Raw genomic sequence first — 21,737 nt, 5'->3', positions numbered from 1 at the left:
CTACATTATGAGCCCAACTGAGAACCTTAAATTAGTTTGTTAGTGCAATTCTTAGTAACACTTGGAACTGCTCAGCAAGTGCTGCTTAATGGTGTAATCAGATCTAATGTTGATGTGTTTATGTTCTTTGTGAGTTTTGCAAGCTCAAACTGGTTGAGTATGGTACGAACCGTGACTATTGTGAACAGCCGTAAGGAAGTGCTGTTTGATACGATCTGCCAGCAGGTGTGGCATACGGCCTGCGTACCTGGCATCACACAGGCACTGAAATTCATATACCATATTCTCATTTGGTATCTTTTGGCTTGACAACGATATCCTGTTAGTGGAGAATATCACTCATATTTCCACGAGTAATAGTGTGAAGTAGTTAGCTTCACTTGCTGCTGATATTTTTTGAGGTACTTTATCTTTCCAGGGTAATTTCAGGTAGACTGGACATTCTTCCTACCGTCTCAATGAATAATTTAATACATTAATTCAACACTATTAAACCATGTAGGGAAGAGGCCCAGAATACTGGTTGAATGGGTTCATCCAGCTTGCAACCTCTGTTGTACTCCATAGAATCCACAGAATCCCTACAGTGCAGAGGGAGGCCTTTGGGCCCATCGTGTCTGCACCGACCCTTCGAAAGAGCACCCTACCTAGGCCCACTACCCCGCCCTATCCCCGTAACCCCACCTAACCTGCATTCCTTTGCAAACTAAGGGGCAATTTTAACATGGCCATTCAACCTAACCTGCACATCTTTGGACTGTGGGAGGAAACCGGAGCACCCAGAGAAAACCCACGCAGACATGGGGAGAACGTGCAAACTCCACACAGCCACCCAAGGTCGGAATTAAACCCGGGTCCCTGGCGCCTTGAGGCAGCAGTGCTAACCACCTTGTCACCATTTCTATTTCTCCCTAACTGTAGGTTGGCCACCCACTGGAATATGTCTTCCAGAAGCATTTCTCCCCCATGTCTGTTATGAAGTGTAAGAAACTGGTTCTCAAGCTCAGTAATCTACTGCGTGTACATATACTCCTCATTGAGTCCAATGCAGGCCCAGGATATCCCACATCACACAATAGTTGACCAATAACCAATTCATGAATTACATTTTTCACTCAGTCTCTTATGTGCACCTTAACAATTGCTTTTTGAAAATACACATAAAACATTTTGGCCCCATGCAGATGTCTTGATGGCCATTTCAATAGCACAGCTAGCCTGTTAGCTTAAATCTAGGATAAAATAGCCTGATAAAAGCTAAAATATTAAACAATATAGCGCTGAAAGGATTGAGTCTTGGTGAAAAGTATGCCAATGTAGTCTTTTGGGAGTTATCCATTCTTTTGGACAAATCCATTAATCCCTATCTTTCCTTTGTATATAATTGCAGTTTTCCAGAATTATTCTGTTGCATGTGGAATACACAAGTCAAAATAAACCCGTTTTTCTGCCAGAATTGAAGTCTAGTAGCTGGGGCTTTTCTTGTAATCCCCATGGGCCCTCTTTGACTGGAAACTAATTCTTTTGAGTATCAACAAGCAAATAGAACGGTGATGCCTTCATACTGAGGGAGAAAATGAATAATGGTCTACGCCGTTTTAATTTCCTTTTCCTATTTTCCCAATCTGCCCTTCAGACGCAAATGCAGCCAGAAATTACGTGTTCAGTCTCCCAAACATGTTGCCCAGTCATCAACTGATCCCGATGCTGATTTCTCACAGTGGAGCTCTGCCTTCCATCACGTATCCAGCTAAAAGACGAACCTCCATTTTAGGCCCTAACTTTTTGAAGCTGAGTAACCAACAGCTAGAGATGAGAAAAGTGCAGTATTCTGACACAGAGGCCTTGAAATTACTCTGTGGGATACCGGTGTACAAATGTTTCAATATATCCATTTGATTGTCCTAACTCCCGATTTTATCAGAGTATTAGCCCATTTATTTTAAATGGTTTAAGGCTTCTACAAAAGTGGCCGATGGAGGAATTTTTGTTTACAATGTGGAGAGGATCACCAGTTGTCAGAAATTAATCACACCCTTCAATTCATGAATTATAAAGCATCTAATTGTGAATCAGGTAAAGCCCTTTTTTGATAAGAATTATACCGAGGCCAAGCTCTTAAAGGTCGCACCAGCCTCTGCATTAAAAAGATCATCCCCAGGAGTGGCACAATGGATAGCACCGCTGCCTACGGCACTGAGGACCTGGGTTCGAATCCCGGCCCTGGGTCACTGTATGTGTGGAGTTTGCACATTCTCCCCGTGTCTGCATGAGTTTCACCCCCACAACCCAAAAGATGTGCAGGTTAGGTGGATTGGCCACGCTAATTTGCTCCTTAATTGGGAAATAAAATAATTGGATTCTCTAAATTTATTTAAAAAAAGATCATCCTCCTCCATTTTCCCCAACTCGCACAATGGTGTCACCACCAAATACATCTTCTCCTCACGCACCCCCCCCCCCCCCCCCACGCCCCACCCCCTTCAGAATGGCCCTACCATGACACCCTGGTCCACTCCTCCATCACCCTAAACCTTTCATCCCCTTCCCATGACACCTTCCCATGCAATTGCAGAAGGTGCAACACCTGCCGCTTTACCTCCTCTCTCACCATTCTAGTCCTCAAAAACTCCTCTCAGGTGAAGCCGTTTTCTCCAGTTGCTCCGGTTTCACTTGCACCTTCTTCAATTAGATATGCTGTATTCTCTATTCCCAGTGTGGCTTCCCTTACATTGAGGAGACTAAATGCAGACTGGGTGACCACTTTGTGAGACACCTTCACTCAGCCCGCAAGCATGACCTCAATCTTCCCATCACTTGCCATTTTAACTCAGCATCTTGCTCTCATGCCCACATGTCCGTCATTGACCTGTTGCAATATTCCAGTGAAGCCCATCGTAAACTGGAGGAGCAGCACCTCATCTCCCGATTAGACAGGCTACAGCCCTCGGGACTCAACGTTGAGTTCAATAACTTTAGACTTTTTTTCCTCCGGCTTAACCTTTTTTTTATATATCCAAAACATATTTTGTTCCTATGCAAATAAACTCCCTCCCCCTCCCCCACTGGGCCAGCTGTAACTTGTTCTTTCAGGTTTGCTACATTTTTGTTCAATCTCTCCCAGTTCCCATTAATTGCTGTTCCAACCCCCTTTTAGATATAATCACATTTTTCTCTCTCTTTAGTTATGAAGGAGGGTCATTGCGACTTGGAATGTTAACTCTGTTTCTTTCCCTACGGATGCTGTCAGACCTGCTGAGTTTTTCCAGCTTTTTCTGTTTTTGTTCTTAAACTTTGGCACAGTTTCCTGCCAAGGGCTGGTGCTGTAATCCATGAAACATCTGTGTGGGTAACTATGGGTGGGCAAATTGAAAAACAAAGTGAGATGGAATCAATTAGGCACCATATGATTTCAAAAGTATTTACTGTGATTATTTAGTGTTGGATTTTCCAGCTGCATCATCATGTGGCAAATGGAAAGAGTCATAGCTTGGAAATAAGTGTTATGGTTCGGGGCTGGAACCCCATTCACTTCAGCAAGCTGTCCCATCAACAGGTGCAAATCCTGCACAGTTGCATTGCTCGTCTAGACGGGAATGGCTGCCTTTATCATGCAGTCAACCAATCTCACTGAAGCTTGGAAGATCTTCACCATTGAAGACCTCACCTTGGAATTCTCTCCAAAGGTTGCTCGAACTCGGATGGCTCACTCTGCCCTTTACTCATACGAGTGACTTCACTACTTCCTCATCCAACTTTGTCCATTATTTTGACATTGGTTGCACTTTAAATTAATTAGTACCTTCCAGAATTAATATCTACAATCTTTATTTGTCTTTCGATGTGTATGGTTGAATTGCTGTATTGCTTCCATATGCATTGATGGGGCAGTGACCACAAAGTGAACTTCTCACCTTGCCCTATGCTGAAGATGATTCCAAGAAGGCCCATTTCCCCATAATTCGAAACTGCTTTTCTCCTTGATAGCCACGCCTGTGCAGTTTTGGTGTCCTTATCTGAGGAAGGATGTTCTTGCTTTGGAGGGAGTGCAGTGTAGGTTTACCATGCTGATTCCTGGGATGATGGGACTTCCATATGAGGAGAGACTAAGTCAATTAGGATTATATTAATTGGAGTTTAGAAGAGAAAGAGAATATCTCTTGGACACTTATAAAATTGTAACATGATTGGACAGGGTGGATTCAGAAAGAATGTTCCCGATGGTGGGGGAGCCCAGAACTAGGGATCATAGTTTGAGGATAAGGGGTAAACTTTTTCAGGCTGAGGTGAGGAGAAATTTCTTCACCCAGAGACTGGTGAACCTGTGGAATTCATCACTACAGAAAGTATTTGAGGCCAAAATGTTGCGTAATTTCAAGAAGGAATTAGATATAGCTCTTGTGGCTAAAGGAATCAAGGGACATGGGGGGAAGGTGGGTCAGAGCTTAATGATCAAACATGATCATAATGAATGGTGAAGAAGGCTCGAAGGGCTGGGTGGCCTCCTTCTGCTTCTATTTTCTATATATGTTTCTATGTATGTCTTAGATCTGTAGAAAGCTTAAACCCACTTGGGGCTTGAATACTACCCCATACCCAGGAAGGTACTTCTCACGCCTTTTACAATCTTTTAGACTGGTTATCGAAAATAAACCTGTTGTTCTCTCGGCAGCCTGCCTTACCACTAACTTCGAACCTCACTTTTCCGTTCAGTTCTTCTTATCTCTTTATAGTTTAGAAACATTGTATTCCACTCACTTTTCTTTCTTTCCAAGCTGTAAATACTTTAAACAAACCCACTGCCCTTCCTCAATATGTTGAGACTGAGACTCATTACTTGGATCGCAAAACCAAAACTATGTATTGCTTGGTGTATTTCCTCTACATCTTCACCCATTTCAAACTCAGACTTTGTGTCAGCTCTACATCATTCCCTCATTTACCTTGTCATTTTTACTCTTTCTGAATCAGCAGTTTGCTAAAATAAACTTGGCCGTACACCTTGATTTTTTAATGCAAATATTGTCATTTTATGTTAGATTTTCAAATAACTCTTTGGGAAAACTCTCTTGTGCTGCTTTTTCCAGGCCATGTGTGTTGGCATGTGGGAATGGAGGCATTAGGGGTGATTTTTGCAGCCTGTCCACCATTTTTTCTGGCATCGTACCAGCTCCCCCAACACTTGCAAAGACCGACAGTTCGGTGGAGGAGGTCTCGCTGCGGTAGGCCGAGGGTCTAGTGGAGTCAAGGGCCTATGCTGCAAGGAAGGGGCTGCATTAATGCATGGCCACAGTTGAAGCCAACACTGATCCAGCGGGGAGATTTACCCTCAAGCCAGAGTAACGATTATTTGAGGCACCCTGTCATTTTCTGGTCTGCCTCAGCAGCACCCACCTCTCCAAGTGGAACGGCCAAGGCTTTAAAATTGCTGGCCCTCTGATTGGGCCCGGAGCATCGGGAATCTGACAGCATCTTTAATATGATGACTGGTCCAGGCGCAGCCAACTAAGAGGCTGTCTACGGGAGGATTGCTGAGAATATTTTTTACATCATCCATTTGGTTCTTAGGTTGGAGTCCACAAAGCCTGCAGGAAAATCCAGCCCATTATGTTTAACAGCATGGTTACAATTGACCGTGTTCCTGTTGGGATCTTGAAACTGGCGTCACAATATAAAATTAAAAGGGGAGGAGTAGTGGTATTGTCACTGGGCTAGTAATCCAGAGACCCAGCGTAATGGTCTGGGGACCTGGGTTCAAATCCCACCTTGACAGAAGATGAAATTTGAAATTTAAAAAAATCTGGAATTAAAAGTCTAAAGACCCATCGGGTTCATTAATGTCCTTTAGGAATAGAAACCTGGAGGTGAAAGGTAAGTGGGAGGAGGAGTTGGGAGAGGAGATTGAGGAAGGGATGTGGGCAGATGCCCTAGGGAGGGTGAACTCTTCCTCATCGTGCGCGAGGCTCAGCCTCATACAGTTTAAGGTGCTGCACAGGGTACACATGACCGGGACAAGGATGAGCCGGTTTTTTGGGGGTGAGGACAGGTGTGTTAGGTGCTCAGGGAGCCCAGCAAATCACACCCATATGTTCTGGGCATGCCCAGCGCTGGAGGAATTTTGGAAGGGCGTAGCGAGGACGGTGTCGAGGGTGGTAGGATCCAGGGTCAAACTGGGCTGGGGGCTCGCAATATTTGGGGTGGCAGAGGAGCCGGGAGTGCAGGAGGCGAAAGAGGCCGGAATTCTGGCCTTTGTGTTCCTGGTAGCCCGGCGAAGGATTCTTCTTCAGTGGAAAGATGCGAGGCCCCCAAGCGTGGAATCCTGGATCAGTGATATGGCAGGGTTCATTAAGTTGGAGGGGGTGAAATTCGCCTTGAGAGGGTCGGTACAAGGGTTCTTTAGGCGGTGGCAACCGTTCTTAGACTTCCTGGCAGAACGATAGACATTGGTCAATGGCAGCAGCAGCTCGGGGAGGGGGGGGGGGGGGGGGGGGGGGGGATTTACTTTATTTTTGTTTTTGTTATTTACACTGAAGGGTCTGAGGGGGTGTATATACCTGTTGTGTTAAGTCAGGGTGTTAATGTTAACTTATTATTTATGTACAGGGGGGGTGTATGGGGGGGTTGCTTTTCTAGATTGTGTTTTGTACTTAACCCTGTTGGGTTCCTTTTTCATTTTGTTATTGATATTTTATGAAAACTTTTAATAAACAATTTTTTTTAAAAAAGGAATAGAAACCTGCCCTCATTACCTGGTGACTCATGTGACTCCTACATGTGACTCCACAGCAGTGTGGCTGACTCTCAGTTCAAGGGCAATTAGGGATGGTTAATAAATGCTGGCATCCCATGAATGAATTAAACAAAAATAGGAATCTGATTTCTACTGCAGTTTGTAAAAAAAAAATTCTCTGAACCTTTTGAGTTAGATTGCAATATCAAATGGATTGATGCCACATGTTCTGGCCAGAACAGAGATGATGAGGTAATTTTGCCTTTACAGCTGTAAATGACTGATCAGAACTATCCTCAACTGACTGCATTTGGCTGTAGAAATAATCTTGTTTTCATTGGGGGACTGTTATAGTTTCGCTCCTGAGTTCTGTCTGCTAAGTTGGTAGAAACTCTGTTTAAATTGAGGGTTTGTGTGAATAAATAATTTCCATTTAAATTTCAGGTTTGCTTTGTAAATAGATTCTGTTCACTGTTGGCTTAGCAAACGGACTCTGTTTGCCCGGAGACTGTTTAAATGCTCCAAGTCTCACCCTGCTTCCAACTCATTGGCTGAAATAGTGTCAACAGTCCTCAATTTCATTAACTCCCAAATGTTGGTTCGTGTTAAAGTGAATGCTGGTTTTCAAAAGAGGTCGTGTGTGGCATTATTTGAATGTGCAACTTCCATGCTTTTTAACATTTAAATGATGTAAAGGAATGGAGGAGGTCTTGTGGCGAAATGGGTGGTGTCCCTACCTCTTGGTCAGAAACTTTGGGTTCAGGTGCCACTTCAGGACTTGATGGTGTATACATAACGTGGCCAAACAACTTGGTTACCAAACCTCTAAATTCTTCCAAGAGTGGTAGAATTTCCTGATCAACCATACTTCAGTGCACTGCCAAGCATAATCATAGACCAATCCAATGGAAATCCATGATCGACAATGCCCTCTTAGGGTGTGGTACCTCAAGCAGGAGGAGGGAAAGATTGTGGTTGGTGCAATGGGGCCACATTGTCACGTATAATCCATTACAGTTCAAACTTGGAAAACAAGTCAACATGTTTTCCGAATGGAGTTAGATGTGGTCACCAATCATGAACAAAACAGAGGAAGGGGTTAACAGGTACCCAGTTTATTCCCAGCACCAGTGTTAACTCATTCTGAAGTAGGAAACCAGACACCAAGTATTGACTTAATACTACATTTATTTGCAGAAACAGCATTACATATGTCTGCTCGGTCTCTCACCATCACCAAGATGTCTCGATTTATATACTTTCTTGCGTATCTTCACATTATTTTCTCCCTTTGAGAATGATTGGGAATGTTCGAAGGATTTCGCAGATTTGATTAACAACCTGCTTTGAGCCTTATGAATGCTCCTATTGTGGAGAAGGACTTGAACCAGGGCCTTGCAGCTCAGATACAGGTGCAAACTTGCCACTCGGACTCAAATTTCTCAGTATACATCTTTAAAATCACAACAGGCAAATTAACTAATGATCAACTTTCAAGGGGAAAGTCTTTCCTTATATGTGGTCAAGGTACTTAATCAATCAATGTCCTTCACCACCTGTTCCAATGGGAGGTCATTCAGGGAAACATCGTTGAGGGTGGCGGCATGGGGGGAATGGCATGGGAGGGGGGAGAACTCATGGGGGAAGTGCCATGGGAGAAGGAATGCATCCCTAGTTGCCCTTAAGAAGATGGTGGTGAGCTGCCTTCTTATACTGCTGCAGTCTATGTGGTGTTATGGAAGGAGTTCCAGGATTTTGACACAGCCACTGTGAAGGAACGGCCAATAAATTTCCAAGTCATGTTGGTGAATGGCTCGGAGGGGAACTTGCAGTTCTTTGTATTCCCGTACATCTGTTGTCTTTGTTCTTCTAGGTGATAGTTGGAAGGTGTGGTCAAAAGAGCCATCCAGCTGTGCATCTTGTACTTCAGTGGTGGAGGGAGTGAATGTTTAAGGTGATGGATGGGGTACTGATGAAGTGGGCTGCTTTGTCCTGAATGGTGTTGAGCTTCTTGAGTGTTGTTGGAGCTGCACTCATCCAGGCAAGTGGCGAGTATTCCATTACACTCCTGACTTGTGATTTGTAGATGGTGGACAGATTTTGGGGAGTCAGGAGGTGAGTTACTCACTACAGGATTCCGAGTCTCTGACCTGCTCTTGTAGCCACAGTATTGATATGGCTAGTCCAGTTCAGTTTCTGGTCAATGGTAACCCCCAGGATGATGAGAGTGGCAGGATTCAGCAATGGTAATAACACTTGTAGGAGATGGTCATTGCCTAGCACTTGTTGACATGAATGTCACTTGCCACTTGTTTGCCCAAGCCTGAATATTGTCCAGGTCTTGCTGCTTCAGTCCGTGTCTATGGGCAATGGAAGCTGACAAAAATAATAAATAATAAAATAATGGAACTAGCCACCTGGGTATGACTGATCTGTAGCATCCAATCATTGGACTATTTCCATTTACCATTGTGTCGCATTTGAATCAGCGAATTGTGCGGTATGGGGCACAGCGGTGGCACACTGCTGCCTCACAGTGCCAGGGACCCAGATCAATTCCAACCTTGGGTGTCTGTGTGGAGTTTGCACCTTTTCCCTGAGTCTGCGTGGGTTTCCTCTGGGTGCTCCGGTTTCCTCCCACAGTCAGGTTATATGAGGTTACGGGGAATGGGTGGGGGAAGTGAGCCTCGGTAGGGTGCTCTTCCAGAGGGTCACTGCAGACTCGATGGGCCAAATGGCCTCCTTCTGCCCTGCAGGGATTTTATGAATCTCCTCCTCCTCCAGCAGTTTGCTGTCTAACTTTCAACCAAAGGGGCAGCACAGTAGACCAGTGGTTAGCACTGTTGCTTCACAGCTCCAGGGTCCCAGGGTCGATTTTCGGCTTGCGTGACTGTCTGTGCGGAGTCTGCACGTTCTCCCCGTATCTGCGTGGGTTTCCTCCGGGTGCTCCAGTTTCCTCCCACAGTTCAAAGATGTGCAGTTTAGGTGGACTGGTCGTGCAAAATTGCTCTTAGTATCCAAAAAGGTGGTGGGGTTACTGGATTACGGGGGTAGGGTGGAGGTGAGGGCTTAAGTAGGGTGCTCTGTCCAAGGGCCGGTTCAATGGGCCGAATGGCCTCCTTATGCACTGTAAATTCTGTGATTCAATGCATCAAAATGAGAGCTGTGGTCAAAGGCAGGCAGTGGGAACGGGGTTCCCCCCACCGCCCCCTCCCAACCTCATCCCATCCCCTGTCATTTAAAGCAAAAAATGTGCACAGCCCAAGAAATGAGTGTGGAGCACAGCCTGGGACAGCGGGAGCTGCCGCATCAAAGGTCAGCGAGTCCAGGCTGCCGAGGGCTGGAATGTGCTGGTGGATGCGGTTCAGGCTCCATGACTATTTTGCTTCCAGGTGAGTGCTCCGGGAATCTGCCACGTGGATCCAGGGACAGGAGAAAGTTGGTAAATGGACAGAGAGGTGGAGCTCCCTCTGACCTCCAGAGAGAGAGACACACACACACACACACAGCACTCGCAAACTCACTCCCTGCTGCTGTCAGTGCCTGCGCCCCGAACTCTGCTCAATCCCTCACATTGACTGTGCAGTTCAGGTGGAATGCTACAGATTTCCCTCGCCCGCAATAAATCCAATGCAGGCTTTTCAATCATTCAATTCGATCGAAAACACCGAGGAAATAATCAGTGTTTGACAGCAATTGAGTCGTTGGGGGGGGGGTTCTCTGGGGATTTAACCTGGGGGGTTGCCTGTTCTGAGAGGGATCTCCCAGCCCTGGTCCCTGCTTGTGTCTGAATGATGACTTCAGCGATGTGAAACCCTTCCCATTTCGACTCGGAATAACCTCATCTCAACTGTTACCCCACCCTTGCACCAGAAAGGCTGGTGGTAGTAGCTCTGTGTATGATAGAAACTGTGGGAATATAATCTTCCAGATAAATCCCAGAGGCGCAGACTTCCTTGTGGGTGGGTGTGGGGTGGGGGGGGGGACGGACCCATCAAAACATTTTTTAAATATAAAAACTGCTAAAAGGGAACAAACAGAGCTTTATTTCCGCTGATGACTGGTTTGTCGAGATCGGTTACAGGGCTGGCTGGGTTTGGAGATGGTTCTTTAGGATGTTACAGTCATTTTTTCTGCAGCTTGTGGCGGGGTGTGCTTGCAGCAGACTGGCTGGGGAAGTTCAATACTTTGTCCTCAAGTTTGGATATTTAAAATAAAGCCCCCCCCCCCCCCCCCCCACACACACCAAATCCTCGGCAGTGCAGTGACTTCTGACAGCGATCTTCAGAGACCAAGGTAAGCGAGAGAGCTGTAAGAGTTTGCAACTGATGGGCTGTCTCTGTTTTTAATCCTATTAATTACACTCCTGGAAGCATCGTGTAAATAAAAGCCCTTCTTAATAAGAAGTGACAATTGTGAAATGCTGGAAGTGGGAGTTTCTCAGGTTGGAATGTCTTTGCAGATTCACTCACAGCACTGAGTGGAGACATTAAGGGGATAACACTGCATGTGTGTGTATAAAAGATGTAACTAGGTTTGGCCCATGTCCCCTTACCTCCAACCTCCCACATCCTGTACGGAAAATCAGGTTGAATTTCAGACTTTAGACAAGGAAGCAGTCCCACAATTTAATGTCTGGGTTTTGTTTGCTGTTTAAAATTCTCCAAAGTGTTTAGTGGGGCTGTTGTGTTTCATTTGCGACAACAATGTTATTCCTTCTCAGACTATTGACTGGTCTGATTTTTTTTGTTTGTTTAAATTTTGAGGAAAGCTCCTGATGTAATCGGTCTTGTGGTTTCCTGAGCTGGCTTATTTAATGAAGGAGTGCGGAAATCTCCAATACAGCAATGATTAATGTACTTAATGGGCAAGGTAAAGATTGCAGTTATGGTAGGGTCGGGGTATTATAACATGAAGACACTGAAGTGCCCACAGCTTGACACTTGCCTCTGCGTCAGGGAATTTCTGGTAATATTAAAGCCGTGCCCCCACCGCCCCCTCCCCCACCCCATAGAATCCATAGTATCCCTACATTACAGAAGGAGGCCATTCGGCCCATTGAGTCTGCACTGACCCTCTGAAAGAGCACCCAACCTAGGGCCACTCCCCTGCCCTATCCACGTAATCCCGCGCATTGATCATGGCTGATCAACCTAATCTGTACATCCTCGGACACTAAGGGACAATTTAGCAAGGCTAATCCATCTAAACTGCACATGGGGGGAAACCGGACTACCCAGAAGAAACCGAACAGACACAGGGAGAATGTGCAAACTCCACACAGTCGCCCAAGGCTGGAATTGAACCCGGGTCCCTGGCGCTGTCAGGCAACAGTGCTAACCACTGTGCCGCCCTACCCCAGTGACCACAGAATTCCAGTGAGTGTAAATGCTATCTTTAGTATTTTCCCCAGAAGATCGCTGTCATGTTTATTTGTGTGAAAAAATATCCAACTCTTTCAGCCTATGTCTCTATCTTTTCCAGAATTATCACGCACATTGATTATTCAGATGGAGTTGTACTCTTTTTTTTCCTACTATCTGCATTTTCTAATTCCAAACTTGCCTTCACACTTTGCCCTCGTTAATCACGCACATCACATCCAAACCAATGTTAGAATTACCTTCAATTCAGTGTGGTGAAAATACTCAGCAAGTCGGACAGCCTCCGGAGTGGGATAATGCTGCCCATACATACGTTGGCGACTCTTGGTCAGAACCGGAAGATATTAGTCATGGAAAGATTTACAAATCAAGTGCACAGTAAAGGCAGAGGGAATAGAAAAAAAATGATTGAGGTAAAGACTGGAGGGCAGGTGTGATTGGATGACAAAAGGGATGATGATGCAACACCACCAGGATAACGAGCCAAGTCAAAAGCCAATAAAAATGGTTCAGAAGAAGATTTTGATCAGCTTCAGCAGAATAGGAGAAGTCAAGGGAAATATGGAAAACCTGGAAATGAAGAGGCTCCCAGGAATTTGGCAACGGGAAGTCAGATAGATCCCAGGGCTGTGGACCACCTTGCTGGCCATTTCCCAATAGGGGATCCTCATCCGAGTCATCAGCACACCCCTAGTGGCTCTGGTACCATGTTGGTTACCAATAGTCACTGCTTTAGTTACCTATATATTGTATTGTCTTCAGTTTGCAAACATTAACCCCAATGTTCTGGTCTCAGTTACAGGTTGGAAATGCAGACTGACAAGAACCTCAAAGCCCAATCTACTGTCAAAGACACTAACTGTTCAGCTGAGAATGTTTCACAATCTCAACTGTCTGGGGCCTTTCACTCATTGTCTTCTTTACGGAAGCATTTACCTCTTCCAAATAGCTCACCTGCACTCCAGGTGACGCCGAGGCATCTCGCACCTGAGGATCACATCGTAGAGAAATGGAAGAAAGTGTGCCCTGGGACAACTAAAGATTTCACGAGTCACCTGTTGCTTTTTGCAGTGTTTCTCTTAGTTCTACCAGGTTTGCGACACTGTGATGGTAAAATTCAGTTATCATACGGAAAAACTTCCAAAGGTAAGCAAGACAGTACCCTCAAAATGGAACGATGTACCTACCCGATGAGAAGGAAAGATAGATTACCTAACCTGTAGAACCATGGTCGAAAAAGAGATGCGAGATAACCAAATGAAAGGATAGAGCATACAAAAGTGTGAAGAATAGTGTAGATCCAAGGGACTGGGAGAGGTATAAAGAACAACAAAGGAAGACGATGGTTGTCAAGGCTGATGTGGTCTCTTTAAAAACAGATGAAGGCAAAATACCGCGGATGATGTAGGTCTGAAATAAAAACAGAAGATCTCAGCAGGTCTGGCTGCATTTGTGGAGAGAGAAGCAGGGGTAACGTTTCAAGTCCAAATGACTCTTTAAAAACAGATGTGGGTAGTATTGCACAAGAAAATAAGGAAATGCAGATTTAAGTCAAACTTCACAGCAAGGAAAGAGGATAATATACCTGCCATCCCCGGGAGCTAATAAAGAAGCAAGGACTGGAACTCACAAAAGTTAAAGTAAGGAATAAATCTACCAGAAAAAAATAATGGCACTACATACTGCAGGATTTCCAGGACCCAAAGGTTTTCACCCCAAGGTTTTAAAGGAAGTAAGTAGGGAAATTGCAGATGCTTTAAACATTATCTTCCTAAGCTCTCTAAGGAATTCTTTCTTTAATTTGGAAAATTAAAAATCATAGAATTCCTACAGTGCTGAAGGAGGCTATTCAACCCATTGAGTCTGCACTGACCCTCCAAAAGAGCAACCCACCAGGCCCACTCCCCCGCCCTATCCCAGTAATCCCACCTAATCTTTGCACTCTAAGGGGCAATTTAGCATGGCCATTCCACCTAACTTGCACATCTTTGGACTGTGGGAGGAAACTGGAGAACCCGGAGAAAACCCACGCAGACATGGGGAAAAGGTGCAAACTTCTCACAGCCAGTCACCCGAGGCCGGAATTGAGCCCAGGTCCCTGATGCTGTGTGGCGGCAGTGCTAACCACTGTGTAACCGTGCCGTCCCATTTTTAAGAAATATGATGGAGAGAAAGCAGGAAATTATAGACCTGTTAGTTCAACAGGTTGTGGTCAAGTTATTAGGATCGACAATGCAGGAGTGGGTGACTGCATTAGGGAAATTTAAGCTGTTTAGAGAGAGGCAGTCAGGGTTTTTAAAGTTTAGGTCATGTCAATTGTACCTAATTTGATTATTTGAGGAAGCAATTTAACAGAGGAGAGAGAACGGAATGTCTGCGGAAGCTACTTATATGGATTTGAACAAGACATTCATTGAATCATAGAATTTACAGTGCAGAAGGAAGGAGGCTATTCGGCCCATCAAGTCTGCACCAGCCCTTGGAAAGAGCACCCTACTTAAACCCATGCCTCCACCCTATCCCCATAACCCAGCAACCCCACCCAACCTTTGTGGAAACTAAGGGCAATTTAGCATGGCCAATCCACCTAACCTATACATCTTTGGACTGTGGGAGGAAACCGGAGCACCCAGAGAAAACCCACGCAGACACGGGGCGAACGTGCAGACTCCGCACAGACAGTGACCCAAGCCGGGAATTGAACCTGGGCCTCTGGAGCTGTGAAACAACTGTGCTAACCACCGTGCTACCGTGCTGCCCGGTTCCATGTAATTGTGGACTGTGAATCAAAATTAAAACCAATGGAATTGAAAGCAAGCTATTGACCTGGCTGGGAGATGGGTTAATCGGTAGAAGACAGAGAGTAGGGTCAATGGGTATGTACCAAAAATAGAAAATGCTGGAAACACTTGAGCAGCTTCTATGGAGAGAAACAAAGTTAAATGTTCAGGTCTCTGATGACTCTGTTAATGTGTGTGTACTTGTCTTGGAAGTAAATGACTAGCAATGATGCAAACAAATCTCGTCCAGGACCTCAGCTGTTCACTGTGTTTATTAATAACTTAAATAACACAATAGAGACCCCCATGCATCCAGGTTTGCTGATGACAAATGATTGGTGGCGCAGTAAGAAATGAGACGGGAGCATAAAATTACAAAGAGACATGGCTAGATTATGTGAGTCGGCAAAACTGAGGCAGGTTGACCTCAATGTTTGAGGTCATCCATTTTTTTCCAAAGAATGATGACCTGAATATTTTTTCAAATGGTGAACAGACAGGGATAGTTTAGGTCCACAGAGATTTTCCATGTGCACAGCTTATTAAAGATAGGAACAAAATATAATCAAAAAGGCAAATGAAATGTTAGCCTTTATAACTAGAAGGCTAGAATATAATGGTGAGAAATCTTTGCTGCAACTATTCAAAGTCCTGATTAAACCACATCTGAGATACTGTGTAAAGTCCTGACACTACAGCTTGGAAAGGATATATTAGTGTTGGACAAATTGCAACATAAACTCAACAGAAACCTGCAAGGGCTCCAAGGGTTAAAATATGAGGTGACATTACATAAATTAGGCTTACATTCCACAGAATCGAAAAGGGTAATGGGTGATTTGATTGAGGTTTTTACAATTTCTGGGAGAGTCTGGGACAGGGGAACATTACTTTAGGATCAGAGGCAGGACATTGGGGAAATAAGTCAGGATCAACTTCTTCACATAAAGGGTGATGGAAGTCTGGAACCCCCTCACAAAAGGCAGTAGAGGCTAACTCAATGAATGAATTTAACTCTGAGCTGTGAACGTGTTGTTGGACAATATGGAGGCAAGGCCAGTAAATGGAATTAGAATGAAAAACAGACATTGAGCGGCAGAGGAAGTTTCAGGGCCTCGGGTTTTATGCTTCCTTCGTTTAGTGATCATTTAGAGGCTGCAGGAGGAATCTTCAGCTCCATGGTCTCCAAGGAAACCATGTGCACTGTCCATTAGATAAAGAGGTGTTTCAAGTACAGGTTATGTACATTCCAACAAGATGGAAAGGCAGGGGAACCAATACCAGGACTCTTTTTAAAATGATGAATTAAAAAAGAATGTATATGATGCACGTCAGGTGAATCTTTCAAGAGCCAGGCCAAATATAATAAACTGAGATGGGAATTGAAGAGGAAAATGAAACTGGGAAAGAGGGAACATCAAATCTGATTGGCAGTTAAAGGGCGCGACTTAACTAAATGGGAACAAAGTCCCATAGCGAGAGCCTTTAGCCACGTGTTTGCCGGCTCTCTCAGCACTGAGAAACACAACGCTATTGAACGGAACTCAGGTTAGATTGGGAGATAGGGGACCTCAGTGGGGAATGCACAGCTGAGGCCGCACATTGCCCCGTTTTCTGCACTGAGGAGCACTGCTTGCCAGAACCCCTCAATGTCGCAAGAGATCGGGTCTCCATTTTTAAATGGTGCCCTAATCTCGAGCCCCCGATGTGACCCCCGACCCCCCCCCCCCCCATGCCCTCTGCACTCCCCCAACATCCACGCAGGACACCCTTGGCATGTCATTTTAAAAAATTATTTCATGAGATGTAAGTGTCACTGGCAAGACCAGCATTTGTTACCCACCCCTAATTGAGTTTGAGAAGGCGTGGAGCTATTTTCTTGGAGAGATTAAGTTCATATAGTGTAGGTGCGTTCACATTGCTGTTAGGAAGGGAGTTCCTGATTTTTGACCCAGTAACAATGAAGGAAAGACAATATATTTCCACATTAGGATGCTTTGTGGCTTAGAGGGGAACCTCCAGGTGGTGGTGTTCCTATGTGTCCACTGTCCCTGTCCTTCCAGGTGGCAGAGGGTATGGCAGAGGTTGTGGGTTTGGAAGACGCTGTCAAAGAAACCTTGGTGAGTTTCTGCAGTACATCTTGTAGATGGTACACAAGGCTGCCGCTGTGCACGGTGTTGGAGAGAGGGAATGTTTAAGATGGTGACTACAATGCTAATCAGGTGACTGCAATATCCTGAATGTTGAGCTTCTTGAGTGCTGTTGGAGCTACACTCATCCTGGCAAGTGGAGAGAATTCCATCACACCATTGACTTGTGCTTTGTAGATGGTGGACAGGCTTTGGAGAGTCAGGGGGCACGTTGCTCACAGCTGAATTCCCAGCCTCTGACCTGCTCTTGTAGCTGCAGTATTTATATGGCTAGTACAGTTCTGTTTCTGGTTATAGTAACCTCCAGGATTTTGACAGTAGGGATTCACCAATGGCATTGCCATTGAATGTCAAGGGGTGATGGTTAGAACCATAGAATCCCTACAGGGAGACCATTCAGCCCAACCAGTCTACACTGACCCTCTGAAAGAGAACCCCAACTAGGTCCCCACCTCTGCCCCACTCCTGCAACGCCATATAACCTGCACATCTTTGGACACTAAGGGGCAATTTAGCGTGGTTAATCCATCTAACTTGCACATCTTTGGGCTGTGGGAGGAAACTGGAGCACCTGGAGGAAATCATGCAGACACGGGGAGAAAGTGCAAACTCCACACAGTCACACAAGGCCGGCATTGAACCCAGGTCCCTGGCTCTGTGAGCCAGCAGTGCTAACCATTGTGTCATTGTGCCGCTCTCTTATTGGAGATGGTCATTACCTTGCATTTGAGTGGGGCAAATGGTACTTGCCATTTATGGGACCGTGCCTGAACATTGCAAAACGACATGGGCTGCTTCAGTACCTGAGGAACTGCCAATGGTACTGAACATTGTGTCATCAGTGAACATTCTCACTTCTGGGGCGAAATTCTCCCCCAACGGCGGGAGGCCCGCCGACTGGCGCCAAAGCCGACGCAAATCAGACGGGCATCGCGCCGGCAAAAAGAATGTGGCATCAAGGGCTCCTTGATGCCACATTCGGTAAAAAGCTGCCTTGATAACAAGGGCAATGTTATAACCCGATCGAGATCTAAGGGGTTAGAGCAATTAGTCTCCCTGTGAGTCTTGTTGAGTACGAACTCCCCCACTGAGGGCCGAGGACCCCATAGACAGGGTACTGGACTTTGATATAAAAGTCAGCCAGACCTGGAACTGACACCTCAGACCCGGCTGGAATCTGAAGAGTATTGTACATATTATTGCTTTCCACTCGCCTCAGACTCGTCTGTAGTCACTAAAGACGGTCACTCTCACCTCACCTCCTGAACCCAGCTATTTTGTTCATTTTGGAGAGAACACTACAATGAGGTCAAAGGCAAGCGACCCTGGAGAGTGGTGAGCAGGTATTAAGTGGCAGAGTGGGGCCCATTAGGGATAAAGAAGGTGTTATGTGGTCAGAGGCGCACTGCAAGACTAGAATACTTAATGATCACTTTATGTTGATGTTTACCAATGATGCTCTAACAATATCGGTAGAAGGGGAGATGGTATTGATAACAGATGGGATGAAAATTGAGAGGAATGTCTGACTAGGCTTGGAGTAGATACATCGGCTGATCCAGATGGCTTGTACCACACATTGCTAAAGGAAGGGGGACTGGAGATAGCTTTCCATAATCTTCCCGAGAAATGGTGATGTGTTGAGCAATTGGAAAGTGGCATATATGACACCCTTGTTCAAGAAAGGGTCTAAGGAGACATTTGTGGGATGTGTGGACTGATTATTTCAACACCAATGGTGGGTAAGGTTTTAGAAATAATAATCAGGGGAAAAAAATCAACTGGCACTTGGTGAGGTTTGTGTTAATTAAGGAGAGTTTGAGTTAATTAAGGAGAGTTTGAGTTAATTAAGGAGAGTTTGAGTTAATTAAGGAGAATTTGAGTTATTAAGAAGAGCCAGCACTAATTTGTAATCGGCAGATCGTACTTAACTAATCAGATTGAGTTTTTTGATGAACAGAAAAGGTTAATGAAGGGATTATGGTTAACATGGATAAGTGTTTTGTAAAGTATCGCATAAAAGGATGGTTAACAAAATTGAGGCTCATTAAATAGGATGGCCAGTGTCAACTTGGATAAAATATTCAACGAAATAGGGACAGCAAACAGCGAGTATCTTTCAGACTGGGTGAATGGTACATAGTGGTGTTCCCTGAGGTTCAGTGGTATGGCCACTGTTTTTTTTTGTAAATGACTTGGATACATAGAAAATAGGAGCTGGAGGAGGCCATTCGGCCCTTCAAGCCTTCTCCACCATTCATTATGATCATGGCTGATCATCCAACGCAATAGCCTAATCCTGCTTTCCCCCCATATCCGTTGATCCCCTTCACCCTAAGTGCTCTATCTAACTACTTCTTGAAAACATACAATGTTTTGGTCTCAACTACTGCCCGTGGTAACAAATTCCACATGCTCACCAATCTCTGGGTGAAGAAATTTCTCCTCATCTCTGTCCTAAATGGTCCACCCTGTAGCCTCAGACTGTGCCCCCTGGTTCGGGACACACCCACTATCGGGAATTCCTTCCTGCATCTACCATGTCCAATCCTGTTAGAATTTTATAGGTTTCTATGAGATAGCCCCTCATTCTTCTGAACTCCAGTGACTACAATCCTAACTGATTCAATCTTTCCCATTATTTCAGTCATAGCTCACCAGGACAGGAATCAGTCTGGTAAAACTTCACTTCACTGCCTCTAGAGCAAGAACATCCTTCCTCAGATAAGGAGACCAAAACTGCTCACAATATTCCAGGTATGGCCTCACCAAGGCCCTGTATAATTGCAGCTCCTGTATAATTCCCTGCTCCTGTACTTGAATCTTCTTGCAATGAAGGCCAGCATACCATTTGCCTTCTTTACCCCCTGCTGTACCTGCATGCTTACCTTCAGTGACACCCAGGTCTCATTACACATTCCCCTCTCCTAATTTATGGCCATTCAGATAATAGTCTGCCTTCTCATTTTTGCTAACAAAGTGGATAACCTCGCATTTCTCCAAATTATACTTCATCTGCCATTCATTTGCCCACTCACTCAACTTGTCCAAATCACACTGAAGGGTCTCTGCATCCTCCTCACAGCTCACCCTCCCACCCAACTTGGTGTCATCTGCAAATTTGGCGATATTACATTTTGTTCCCTCATCTAAATCATTAATATATATTGTGAATAGCTGAGGTTCTAGCACCTGCGGTACCCCACTGGTCACTACCTGCCAATTTGAAAAAGACCCGTTAGTTCTGACTCTTTGTTTCTAGTCTGCCAATGGGAACAGTTTTTCTATGACTGCCTTATATAAACCTGTCATAATCTTGTCCACCTCTATAAATCTCACGAGGATACAGAGTAAAATTTCAAATATTGCTGATACCATCAAACTTGAAGGTATGACAAACCGGGAGAATCATAGAATCCCTACAGTGCAGAAGGAGGCCATTCGACCCAGAGTTTGCACCGACCCTTCGAAAATGCGCTCTACCCATGTCCACCCCCTCATCCACCTCGCCCCACAACCCCATAACCTAACATGCACATCCCTGGACACTAAAGGAAAATTTAGCACGGCCAATCCACCTAACTCGCACATCTTTGGTCTGTGGGAGGAAACCGGAGCACTCAGAGGAAACCCACACAAACATGGGGAGAACGTGCAAACTCCTCACAGAATGATACCAGTTGTCTGCAACAGGACGTGGATGGGCTAGTGGAACTGATAGACAAGGGGCAGGTGGAACTTAATACGGAGAAGTATATGTTGATACATTTTGTGGGAAGGAATAGAATGAGGCAATCTCGGCTGAATGGCACAATTCTAAAGACTGTGCAGCGATAGAGGGACCTGCAGGTTCATGTGGAGAGATACTAGAAGATGGCAGGACATATTGAGAGACTAGCTAGTGAAGCTGGTGGGATCTTGGCCTTCATAAATAGAGATATTAAATACAAAAAGCAAGGAAGTTAAACTGAACCTTCCTAAAGCTCTGCTTAGGTCACAACTAAAGTGCATCCAATTCTTTAGGAAGAATATGAGAATTCTTGAGAGGGTGCAGAGGAAGTTTACCAGAGTGGTTCCAGGGATGGGGGGATTTTGGAGAAGCTGGGGTTGTCCTCCTTGGAGCGAAGGAGGTTGAGGGGAGATCTGATCGAGGTAGACAAGATTACGACAGGTTTGGATAAGGTCGACAAAGAACTGTTCCCATTGGCTGATAGGACAAGGACATGGAACAAAGATTAAATATTTTGTGTAAGAAGTAAAGAGAAAGAAGGAATTCAGTATTAGGAGGGTGATAGAAACCGACAATTAATGATTTCAGAAGGAAGTTGGATGGGCAATAGAGGGGAATAGACTTGCAGAGTTATGTGCTTAGGGCAGAGAGATGGGACTGACTGGATTGTTCTGCAGAGACAAGTGGCCTCCTTCTGCACCATAATGACTCTCTGACTCATGACTTGAAGCTGTTGGCATGGTGTTGTTTTATAAATGAGACTGCTCTTTTTTTTTCAGCTTCCATACAATACAGCTGGCCCTGTCAGACCAGTTTCACTTTGACAGCAGCTAGACGTAAACTGAGTAACCATTAACCTTTAACTCCCCGATAACAATTGAAAACCTTGATCCCTGCAAGCTGTACGGATGAATAGGTGTCAGCGTGGTGTATGGGGCAGATGTTGGTGAAGACATGCAGTCC

General features: G+C 45.0%; 1 protein-coding gene across 2 annotated transcripts in view; it reads left to right on the top strand.

Annotated features, from left to right (window-relative positions):
- The first annotated feature begins 10,961 nt into the window (after positions 1 to 10,961).
- LOC140386430 (cell surface hyaluronidase CEMIP2-like) overlaps positions 10,962 to 21,737 on the top strand; it is a 211,099-nt gene continuing 200,323 nt past the window's right edge. For both annotated transcript variants that reach the window (XM_072468758.1, XM_072468757.1), the window contains exons 1-2: positions 10,962 to 11,026; positions 12,911 to 13,260. In XM_072468758.1, the coding sequence (XP_072324859.1) occupies positions 12,924 to 13,260 (337 nt within the window). In that variant the 5' untranslated portion in view covers positions 10,962 to 11,026; positions 12,911 to 12,923. The remainder of the gene's footprint in view (positions 11,027 to 12,910; positions 13,261 to 21,737) is intronic.

This window comes from Scyliorhinus torazame, chromosome 12, assembly GCF_047496885.1.
Source record: "Scyliorhinus torazame isolate Kashiwa2021f chromosome 12, sScyTor2.1, whole genome shotgun sequence".
In the NCBI taxonomy this organism is placed as follows: Eukaryota; Metazoa; Chordata; class Chondrichthyes; order Carcharhiniformes; family Scyliorhinidae; genus Scyliorhinus; species Scyliorhinus torazame.
This window is presented reverse-complemented; position numbering and strand designations above follow the sequence as displayed.